The sequence below is a fragment of the Bufo gargarizans genome, chromosome 1, assembly GCF_014858855.1.
Source record: "Bufo gargarizans isolate SCDJY-AF-19 chromosome 1, ASM1485885v1, whole genome shotgun sequence".
NCBI classification, from domain to species: Eukaryota; Metazoa; Chordata; class Amphibia; order Anura; family Bufonidae; genus Bufo; species Bufo gargarizans.
The window spans coordinates 456,255,305-456,267,832 of record NC_058080.1 but is presented as its reverse complement, the minus strand read 5'-3'; the positions used below and the strand labels follow the sequence as shown (position 1 = coordinate 456,267,832).

At 45.6% G+C, this 12,528-nt stretch overlaps 1 protein-coding gene across 1 annotated transcript; it reads left to right on the top strand.

Annotated features, from left to right (window-relative positions):
• Positions 1–6,460: 6,460 nt before the first annotated feature.
• On the top strand, positions 6,461–9,755 carry LOC122922195. The gene is made up of 2 exons (XM_044272719.1): positions 6,461–6,520; positions 7,615–9,755. Exon 2 carries the CDS (start codon positions 8,183–8,185, stop codon positions 9,314–9,316), a length of 1,134 nt encoding a protein of 377 aa, XP_044128654.1. The 5' UTR covers positions 6,461–6,520; positions 7,615–8,182; the 3' UTR covers positions 9,317–9,755.
• The last annotated feature ends 2,773 nt before the right edge of the window (positions 9,756–12,528 follow it).

Below are 12,528 nucleotides of genomic sequence, written 5' to 3'. Positions count from 1 at the left end.
ACCCAGCCTCAACACCTCACCCCTTGGCTGCCAATACTCCTTTTAACAATCCTCACTCATCCCACACCAGACACCATCCCAGTCCTCACCAGCGGCCACCCCTCCTTACGGATGATCATCATCCCCATTCTGCAGTACCCAGCAATCACATACCACTCAGTACCCTGCCGACACTCATGCCCACCTCAGCAGCTTCTTCTCACACACACTCCAGCCATCACATACCACCCAACATCCTGCCGACCCCCATGCCCACTCCAGCCACATGTCAGCAACAATACTCCAGCAGACATATATCAACCAGTTCGTTGTCGGCATCCCTGCCCACCCCAGCAGCCTTCCAGCCCACACAAACCAACGCAAATGAGGATTTTATAGAGAAATTTAGGGCTCTAAAAACCAAATATTTTGAACATAAAAACCGATCACGACATTCATTAAAAGATCCCCCTTCTCAAGAACCCACCAATCCTCTAGAGGCCTCCAATCATAGCCTCTCTTTTGAGCCCCTGGTGCCCTTGCCAGCTCCCCACCCTCTCACTACCATACGCATCAATCCGCTCTCCCCCACCCCCCATATACCCACATCTTCCCTAGATAGTCCCCTCACGGACATCTCTTTACTGTGTAACCTCACCACGCATGACACATCACCATTGGCAACCGTAGTTAAAAATCAGGTTATTACCATAGACAACTCACATTCTGGTCCCTCTGCGCTAGTACCTTTTTTAGGGCATGTCAAAACCACCCCACCCCCTGTCAGTCTGGCCCAGCCTTCTCTACACCCCCCACATTACCAAAAAACTGCTTACCAGATCACACAATACTTCAGACCAATCCCCGGAAAAAGAAAACTAGAACACGAGGCTGCAGGGGAGGTACCCAAAAAAGGAAAATCGTCCAGGCATTAGAAAAAACTAAACATACCACCACCTCTACCATAAAAATCTTTAACCTTTCTTCCCATACACTGACTGCAATAGAAACTAAAGTCCTTGAGAAGGGATTATCTTTCTGCCCTTTCAACACTGTCAATCCCTTTGAGTTGTTCTTAGACATATAAAAATTTAGGCGAAATCTTACAATCAAAAGGCATTTTGAGGTTGAACATATTAAATTTCCCCCTAAAGAAAAAATAGACCAACCAATAGAGACGGAATCATCCTCATTTACACACCAAGATGTTAGACCAAAGTCCAATTTCTTTCCCCTTCAAAGTCAGGGACACCACATCCCCACCTTTTTTGACCTTATATCCTCCGACATCAAAAAAATGACCACCATACCAATCATGGCAAATAGAAAAGATAATCTTAGTAAACCAGAAAAAAATGCCTTGAAAAAACTCAGTGTAAATGAAAATATAATTATCCGCCCAGCAGATAAAGGGGGTGGGATAGTTATCCAAGAGTTTGCGGACTATGAGAAGGAGGCACAAAATATCCTCAATGACACGGCTTATTACGAAAAAGTGTCAGAAAATCCCTTCCCAGGTATAAATAAAAATCTCATAAAAATAATAAAGGACGCCCATGATAGAAATTATATAAACAAAAAAGAAAAAAACTTCCTAATGCCAAGAGCCCCCTGCACCCCCTATTTTTATCACCTCCGTAAGATACACAAGAATACAACGCACCCACCTGGCAGACCAATTGTGTCAAACACAAAATGCGCCACAAGTAACCTCTCACACTATCTAGATCTTTTCTTGCAACCATATGTGCGCACACTACCCAGTTATCTTCACGATTCCAGTCAGCTAATTAGGGAACTAAAAGACATCACCTGGAAAGATTCATACGCACTATTCACCATGGATGTCACAGCCCTCTATTCAAACATTGAACATAACCTGGGCACACAGTGTATAAAAACCGTTCTAGAGGGAGATCCCACCCTAAAACCACCTCAAGTAACTTTTCTTATAGACAGTCTCCGCTTCATTTTGGAGAATAACTTTTTTATCTACAATAGCGTAACATACCATCAACGCAGAGGTACCGCTATGGGGACGAAAGTAGCGCCATCTTTCGCGAATCTTTTTATGGGGGAATTTGAAAGGCTACACATTCAAAACACTACACCCCAGATCCAACAAATCGTATACTATAAAAGGTACATTGACGATATTTTTATCATATGGGACGGTGACGAAAATACTGCTTTACAGTTCTGTAATATAAGCAATACAGGTTGGGGAATCAAATTCACCCCGAAATACAGTAAAAGTGAGATCGAATTTTTAGATATCATTATATCCACCAAAAATAATCAACTGGCCACCCAAACATACTTCAAATCCATTGACACAAATAGTTATATTAATTTTTCAAGTTTTCATAACAAAAAATGGTTGGAAAACATTCCATATAGCCAATACAAACGGATCCGACGAAACTGTACCCTTGATGGTGTTTTTAAAAATCAGGCAAAAATTCTTAAAAAACGTTTTATCGAGAAAGGCTACCCAAGGAAACTTATAAAAAACGCTTACAAGAGAACCATCACTGACACACAAGATACCTGTCTACAGCCCACAAACAGAAAAGGGACACATACAGAAATGAATATAAACTTTGTCACGCAGTTCAACACATCAAATAATAATATACGCACAATTTTTTCAAAATACTGGCATATCCTACTACAGGATCCATACCTTGCAAAACACCTGCCCCCTAAGCCCAGAATGATCTACAGGAGAGCCCCGACGGTTAAGAACCTACTTGCCCCCAGCAAGCCGAAACAACACAAAAAAGCCAGTTCGGCCATACCACAGATACCACCCAAAAAACTAGGCAGCTACAAATGTGGAAAGAGTCGGTGCCTATGCTGTAAAACCATAACCAATAAATGTACACACTTTTCGTCCAATAAGAATGGGACCACCTTCACGATAAAGCATCACCTGACATGCCAGTCCAGCTATGTAATCTACCTAATTGAGTGTAGCTGCGGGCTTCAATACATAGGCCGCACCACCCAGGAGTTGCATTGCAGGCTAAACCAACATAGGCACAACATCCAAAAACATTATCAAAAACATAGCCTCTCCAGACATTGTGCCTCCACATCAGAGAAAGAAAAACATCCTATCAAGATTACACCAATTGACCACATACCGCAAAACCCATACAATCGGTTCAGTACATTACAGCGACGAGAAGTCTATTGGATGTACCATATATATATGTACGATATTTTTATCATATGGGACGGTGACGAAAATACTGCTTTACAGTTCTGTAATATAAGCAATACAGGTTGGGGAATCAAATTCACCCCGAAATACAGTAAAAGTGAGATCGAATTTTTAGATATCATTATATCCACCAAAAATAATCAACTGGCCACCCAAACATACTTCAAATCCATTGACACAAATAGTTATATTAATTTTTCAAGTTTTCATAACAAAAAATGGTTGGAAAACATTCCATATAGCCAATACAAACGGATCCGACGAAACTGTACCCTTGATGGTGTTTTTAAAAATCAGGCAAAAATTCTTAAAAAACGTTTTATCGAGAAAGGCTACCCAAGGAAACTTATAAAAAACGCTTACAAGAGAACCATCACTGACACACAAGATACCTGTCTACAGCCCACAAACAGAAAAGGGACACATACAGAAATGAATATAAACTCCTGGGTGGCCGCACCACCCAGGAGTTGCATTGCAGGCTAAACCAACATAGGCACAACATCCAAAAACATTATCAAAAACATAGCCTCTCCAGACATTGTGCCTCCACATCAGAGAAAGAAAAACATCCTATCAAGATTACACCAATTGACCACATACCGCAAAACCCATACAATCGGTTCAGTACATTACAGCGACGAGAAGTCTATTGGATGTACCAATTAGATACCCTTGCGCCTCAAGGGCTGAACGAAATAAACGAGACCATCCTCTAGTATAAACTTTCCCAAAGGACATCCTCCCGTCGCCTGATAGTCCACCATGAATATTAAAAGATCCTCCCACGCGAGGGGCCCATATAACAGAATACTCTATAATACTCTAGGCTACTATATTTATACTTCTTTCTGAATGTTGGATCCGACCAGGGCTAAGAGTGGCCTCAGTTTCACATCCCCATTTCCATCTTTATGTAACAAACATCTGCAGTTCCACATCACGGCCTAAAAAATTCCTGCCAGTTACATTTGTGAAACTGTGTCCATGATGGACAATCGATACAGCCCTATGAAATAACTACAACATTGTATCAGTAGCGCTGCAATGTATTCTCTCCCTCGGATTCTAATCAGGTTAATCTCCTGATATTGCCCTCCCCTACACAACCACAAAACTATCTATTTTTTAAAAAAAATCAGCTAACAACCCCCCTTCCTCCCCCCTCATTTTATCCACCAATATATGTATTTTTATATACAGTGGGATTCTTCTTTCTTTTTTTTTTTTTTTATATAAATTATTATTATTATTTTTTTTATATATATTAATATAGACCATGGTACAATTTTGTGTATATGCTGATGTATATATATGTATAGATTCTGTGGATATGCATATACACATACATATATAATATAATCTATCCATTTATCAAGATATACATATTTTATATACGTTTTAATCAATATAACCACCATGCTTTATACTACCCCCTTCACCATTTATTGCATTTTATCCATTCATTTCGACATAAGATGTATATTACCATATATATAATTTTATTTCCTTTTTACTTTTTTATATATATGTTGTTGTATTTTCTGTGCATTGTATATATATGTATATATTTTGATATATATGGTTTTGGTTGTGGGTGCCCTATCATGTATATGTGTATATATATATATATATATATATATATATATATATATATGTGTATATATATATATATATATATATGCATTTCACGGTCTATATAACCACCATGCTTTATACCATTTCATGCCTAGCCTTTTTTTCCCCAAAAAAATCTTTTTTTTACTAGACTGATCCATTCATAAATTTAAATATGGCCCAATTTTTAACTATTACAGCATTGCTATATCCCAGAGCAACTTAACATATAAATACTTTATTTTATTTTACTTTTTTATTTTCCTGTTTCAAAACAAAATGGGTCCATTCTATATATATATGTCTAAAGGATCAGCAAACAGCTTAGTGCCCGGCGACAACTCTCCATAGTTTTAGATAAACACCCACTCCCCGCCCCCCCCCCCCCCTTGCTCCACCTTTGTTTGGCCCCACGCGCCTTTTTCTAGTTTAAATAACCGCCACATGTGAATGCTGTTTTATATTGTATACTGTCCTGATGAAGGGGGCCCTCCGCCCCTGAAACGCGTTGACTGAAAATAAAAGTTTTGTTATCAATACCTATCTGCTTCTGACTCCTGCTGACAGCGCCATCCAAAGGTTCATCTTCTTTCTTCTTCTGCAACTTACTTCTCCCCGACGAATGCTTCCAAGGCACGGGGCTGGAACCTAGGCAGCAGCACAGGCACCCCGCACGCTGATCGGGAAAATCAGCACAAGCTTCATATAGGTGTTGTGACTTTTCACAACATCTTCTGGTAAGAGTTTTTATCTATCTCTTGCACCTATTAGTATACAACACCACACATGAGGCGCTGCCTCCTATCTCTCTTTTACAATCAATAAAACCTACACTATTTGTATATTAAATCCTACAAAAAGTGAAACATGTCTGCCTCTCCAAATAAGTGTTAAGTATTAAGGCTGATTTCAGCCTGTGTTTGTGGGCGGGGCGTAGCTCCCTATATATTCCCTCCAATACCTTCCCACAGGCGGTGTGTCTCACTTACTTTGTAGGAAGAGCACATCTAGCCGGCCTCCAAGTTCACTTGTGTCTGGTGCGTCTCGCTGTTCGGTGTACGTCCGGAGAGAAGTTCCTTCTCATCAAGTAAGTCCTGCTAACTTCGCATCGGCGCGGCCGGCAGCTGCGCTCTCTCATTCCGGCTTGCGGTCCACGGTGGAACGCATCGGCTTCCGCTGTCTCCCCAGCCACTTCCTGCTGAGTGCAGATCGGGCCGCTCGCTTACCCACCGGAGACGCCTGAAACTCGCCTCGCACAGCGTGAGCATAGCAGTGAGTCAGGAACAGGTGGCGCGCGCCTCACTGCCTCACTGCTGAACCTTTCCTCAACCACTTGCCAGACGCAGAGATCGGGTCACTCCCATCACGGCTGGCAAGGGCTGGCATCAGGCGTCTCAGCTGGTCCAGTCTACTGGCATCCTTAATGTACCTGGACAGTACAGGATTAGGCCATTCCTTGTATGTTACCTGGATCGTCCAGGCCACGTTATGTGTAATTATGTTACCTGGATCGTCCAGGCCCGGTTCAATGTTGTAGGTCACCTGGATCGTCCAGGCCATGGTCTATTGCTGTCGGTTACCTGGTTCGTCCAGGATTGGGCCATTGTTGTATGTTACCTGGATCGTCCAGGCCCGGTTCAATGTTGTATGTCACCTGGATCGTCCAGGCCATGGTCTGTTGCTATCGGTTACCTGGTTCGTCCAGGATTGGGCCATTGTTGTATGTTACCTGGATCGTCCAGGCCCCGTTATGTGTAAATACGTTACCTGGATCGTCCAGGCCCGGTTCAATGTTGTATGTCACCTGGATCGTCCAGGATTAGGCCATCGTCTGTACGTCTCCTGGATCGTCCAGGCCATGGTCTGTTGCTATCGGTTACCTGGTTCGTCCAGGATTGGGCCATTGTTGTATGTTACCTGGATCGTCCAGGCCCCGTTATGTGTAAATACGTTACCTGGATCGTCCAGGCCCGGTTCAATGTTGTATGTCACCTGGATCGTCCAGGATTAGGCCATCGTCTGTACGTCTCCTGGATCGTCCAGGCTCAGTGCAATGCGGTACGTCACCGGACCGTCCAGGCCATGGCCTATTGCCATCGGTTGCCTAGATCGTCCGGGATTAGGCCATTGTCTGTACGTCACCTGGATCGTCCAGGCCCAGTGCGAGGTGGTACGTCACCTGGATTGGCCAGGCCATGGCCTATTGCTATCGGTTACCTGGATCATCCAGGATTAGGCCATTGTTGTATGTCACCTGGATCGTCCAGGCCCTGTCATGTGTAAATACGTTACCTGGATCGTCCAGGCCCGGTTCAATGTTGTATGTCACCTGGATCGTCCAGGATTAGGCCATCGTCTGTACGTCACCGGGATCGTCCAGGCCCAGTGCGTTGTGGTACGTCACCTGGATCGTCCAGACCATGGCCTATTGCTATCGGTTACCTGGATCGTCCAGGATCAGGCCATTGTTGTATGTCACCTGGATCGTCCAGGCCCTGTCATGTGTAAATACGTTACCTGGATCGTCCAGGCCCGGTTCAATATTGTGTGTCACCTGGATCATCCAGGTTCAGGCCATTGTCAGTACGTCACCTGGATCGTCCAGGCCATGGCCTATCGCTATCAATTGCCTGGATCGTCCAGCCCCAAGCAATTGTTGTATGTTACCGGAATCATCCAGGCGCCCATCACGTGTGGCACGTTTCCTGGATCGTCCAGGCCCCAGTTCATTGTCGCCCGGCACATGGACCGCCAGACCAGTCCATGGCACAGGTCTCGGGACCATTCAGGTTCGTTCAACGTGGTGTCACCTATATCGTTCAGTCTGGATCTGGCGTTCCTTGTTAACTAGTTCGTCCGGCCAAGATCGGCATGGTTACGTGGATCGTTAAGGTTCAGCTGTCTGATGGCAGGTCACGTCATTTTGTCCTTCTTGAGTTCCTAGGTCGTACCAGGCGTTGGGCAACATCCAGCTCCTTCAAGTTAGCCATTGCGGCTCCCATCTCATGTCACATCGGGGCTACCATACCCCGTCCGAGTCTGTCAAGGCCGGGCACGAGCCTTCCGGTCGTTCGTAGGGGTCTCGCGGTCCCCACTCTTCTCACAGCCACGTTTATTCAGTTTACAAAAATTTTCCCTCAGATTCCTAGGAGTGTCTCCAGCCGTCATAAAATCCAAAGTAGGCAAAAGTTCTGCAAGGTAAGATACACGCAACAAGATCCTAGCATTGGTAGGTTCTGTTCTTGTTTATTTCAGTCCATGTTTTCCTCACCTAGCTCTTATTGTTGACCTTTCTATCCGCGGCAATCCAGATCAATTCATTCTTCACAAGTTCGGTTCAGCCAAAGCGGATCCAAGATGTCCCAGTTGTCTGGTACAGAAGACAATGTGTCTTCCTTAGGCTCAGTAGTCTCAGGTCGCAGCAGCAACAGATCTCTCCGCAACTGGACCATTCCAAAGCTAATTGCTGAGCTAAACAGGAAAGGGATCCGGTATCCATCATCAGCCAGGAAAGCGGAACTTTATAGGATCCTGATGTCTGAGGCTGGGTCCTCCGAGGAACAATCTTCCTTGTCATCTATACAGCTGTCGCTTTCCCAGCTCCAAGCTTCCATCAACGGGTTAGTCAACTCAGTCTCGGACATCCAGTCCAGAGTTGAGGTCCTGGAAGTCCAGCCTTCAACGTCCGGCCAAAGCCAGGCCACCGTATCAACTCCGGCCGCCCTACAGTCTCTCCAAGGTATTAATATTCCTACCCCCCAAATTGTCCCATCCCACTTCCTACCAGAAAGTCTCAAAAAAGATATAGTGGCAGGCAAGGACATAAACCTAGCTTCCATCCTCATTGCATCCCATGATGTTGCAGAGAACCGCGTGATCAACTGTGGGGACGTATCAATAGTCATGAAAGCCAAAGATGCACGTCTCAGTAGGAAGCTGTCCATCCCGGAATTTGTCCTGGCCTTCAGTGTTTATAGGGATGTGGTCTGCTCAGCCCAGCCTGACAGAAGGGAGGAATTGGATAGATACCTTTACCGGGTCACCGACCTGGGCCAGAAATATGGTGGATCAGCATTCTACGATTATCACCGGTCCTTCTCCGCCAAAGCAGCAGCAGCGCTCTCCCAGTTCCAGTTTGTCACCAATTGGGCGGAGATGGATACTGAGCTATTCTGCCGGCACTTCGCGGGGCTCAGGGCCCCCACCTGCTCAAACTGCCAGTCTATATTTCATACAACGGATTGGTGCCCAAACTACAGTCTTAACACGCCACAAGGTCCATGGCCCGGCCCCTCCGGCAGTCAGGGCAATTCCAGTTCAGTGGACAAATTAGGCCGGCCCATAGTTTACCTCGGCAAAAGCCAGTTGTGCAACAACTTTAATCTGGGGAGCTGTGCCTTCAACGCATGTCGGGCTTTGCACATCTGCTCGTTGTGTTTCAGAGCTCATCCTCGCTCCTCGTGCCCTAGGAAAACCTCACAACAACCATGACTAACCGACATCAATGTCGAACTACTGTCGATTCTCCTAGCCGACCACCCTGATCGAGCATTCACTGAATCCCTGATATCCGGTTTCCGCCAAGGGTTTCACACAGGGTTAATTTCTCTTCCCCAAAGTAACTGGGAGGGTCCTAACCTAATGTCAGCCAGTCAGGATCCAGAGGCAGTTAACACATTGATCCTAGCAGAGGTCGCCAAAGGTTTCTTGCTAGGCCCCTTCTCCGACGTTCCCTTTCAACACTGGCGCATCAATCCCATCGGTATTGTATCAAAACAGTCATCTAATAAAAAACGTCTGATCTATGATTTGTCTGCTCCACATGCTTCGTCCACTCCTAGCCTGAATTCTCTGATCCCTTCAGACGAATTCTCAATGAGATACTCTTCCATTGATCAAGCAATCCAGCTCATTTTGCTCTCAGGCAAGGGTTCTTGGCTCACCAAAGCGGATATAGCCTGACGCCTTTAAGCTACTGCCCATTCAGCCACAGCTCTGGGGTTTTTATGGCATCAGATGGTCCAATAAGTTTTATTTTGCCAACCGTCTCACGTTCGGTTGCAAAAGCAGTCCTTGGCTTTTTGATCAGCTAGCTCAAGCTCTTCACTGGATATTGGTTCACCACGGGGGTTTGCCAATGGTCATCCATTACTTGGATGACTTCTTGATTATTGAGAAACAGCGTCCCCTCCCAACCGCATTAAACACTCTGAAGGAGTTATTTAGTCAGTTACAGGTCCCGTTAGCTCAGAACAAAACAGAAGGGCCAGCTCCACAAGTCACCTTTCTGGGCATTATCTTGGACACAGTCCGCATGGAGGCCAGGCTCCCTTCTGAGAAATTAATCAAGATTCGGTCAGCCATGAATAGAGCGGTGCTAAGCAACTCCATCACCAAAACCGAACTCCAGTCTCTTTTAGGGATGCTTAATTTTGCGACCAGGGTCATGCCGCAAGGGAAAGCATTCATGTCAAGGATGCTGCAACTCCTCCCCGAAGCTCAGGATCAGGACAGCTCCATTTTTTTAGATAGTCACGCCAGAGCAGATCTATCCATGTGGAATTCCTTTTTGTCAAACTGGAACGGCATTTCTTTATTCATCCCTCCCCGAACCTCACGCTCGCCCATCATTTTTTCGGACGCAGCAGGGTCAGTTGGGTTCGCTGCTATCTTTGGCAATCATTGGTTCGCGGGCAGATGGCCCCCAGAAATAAGATCCGATATAGAAGCATTAAAATCATCCCCCCTCATTGAACTATATCCCATAGTGGCAGCGGCCCAAGTTTGGGGTGACCAGTGGGCCAATTCCTCCGTCCTTTTTGTCACGGATAGCCAGGCGTTAGTCGACATCCTGGACAAACAAAGGGCTAAGTCTCCAAAAATCATGTCACTGTTACGCAGGTTAGTTTGGCTGTCCCTTTCCTTCAACTTTCGTTTTTCAGGGGAACATATTCAGGGGCTTAGTAACACAGCAGCAGATGCACTGTCTAGATCAAAATTTTCGGTTTTTTTTTCAGGAGATGCCCGACGCAGATCCCACGGGTGCTTCAATCCCATCGCACAACACTCTAACGATGGACTAGAGTCACTCATCTCGACAGCGAAAAGCCTCATAAACCAGTCGCTAGCCCCAAACACGGCCAGGAATTATAGAGCCGGATTGAAAGCCTTCGACAGGTTCAGACGCCTTCACCCCCAGGGCGCCCATGACGAAACGTTGTACTTACTGGCGTTCATAGCTTTCTGTCATTCCCAACTCAATCTCTCACATAGTTCCATCAAGTTATATCTAGCAGGCCTTCAACACCACTTCATGCTCAGTAATCCGGGTCGTTCCTCCATATTTTCGAACCAGGCCATCAAGGCGGCCCTCAGGGGAATCCAAAAAACCGTCAAACAAACTCCCCCCCGCAGACAACCGGTGTCTCCCGAGCTATTCAGGGATCTGTCCTCTGCGTTAGATGGTCATCCTTTTGGGCCCTTTTCCAGCATGATAATACAAGCGGCCATGTTTTTAAGCTTCTATGGCTTTCTCCGGCCAGGGGAATTTACCGGCAGCCCTCCGGGGCAAGGCTGCCTCCGCAAAGACCAGTTGGCGTGGCACAACGACCATTTCATACTCAGCCTACCTCTAACCAAAACAAACCAGACAGGGCCACCCTCGGAGGTTAAATATTTCCCCACTCATAGTAAATGGTGCCCAGTCCGTATCCTAAATAAACTGCTGTCACAGTTACAGTCAACTCCTCCTAATAGTCCTCTCCTCCCTTTTAATGGCAAGCCCCTCTCATCCGTCCAATTCACGTCCCACATACGTTCCCTAGCGGCAGGCCTCGGATATGATCCAAGTACCATCTCGGGTCATTCGTTCCGTATAGGGGCGGCTTCATCTGCGTCACAACACCAGGTCCCTGCCCATGTCATCCGTTCCATGGGGCGTTGGCGGTCATCATGCTTCAACAGATATATTCCGAACCCACACAGGGAGATATCTCAGGCTTTTCAGTCATTGGCGTTATAGTACATAAACTGGAAGCATACGAATAAACAGGTTCTCACCAATGGAGTGTACTTGTCTTTTTGCCCTCTTCAGGCCTACCCACGCACATGGCTCCCGGCACAACTCAGCCATAGGTCAGGTTTGGCATGCCTTACCCACGTCTAGTACGTTTTAGCCCTGCCCATAAGTATTAAGGCTGATTTCAGCCTGTGTTTGTGGGCGGGGCGTAGCTCCCTATATATTCCCTCCAATACCTTCCCACAGGCGGTGTGTCTCACTTACCCCTCCCTCCCTCCCTTTTTTCACACACTCCAACAGGGTACGCCCTCTTCAGGCCTACCCACGCACATGGCTCCCGGCACAACTCAGCCATAGGTCAGGTTTGGCATGCCTTACCCACGTCTAGTACGTTTTAGCCCTGCCCATAATCTTTATTTAATAAATAATATACAATATATTAAAATTCATCCACACTAAAACAAATTAAATCAGAAAGACTATGGGGACATCTGGTGGACAAACTTGTAATGGCGTCAAATATAAACCAAGTATCAGTTAAGATTGTCAATGATTTCCCTATAATGGAAGATAGTGTAAACAGATCACATAAAATGCTAAATCTATATCACAAGAAGTAGCTACCAATATCCAAATGGGTCACAGGTGACAAAGTAAAGACCAAAAATACAACAAAGTAAAAAGT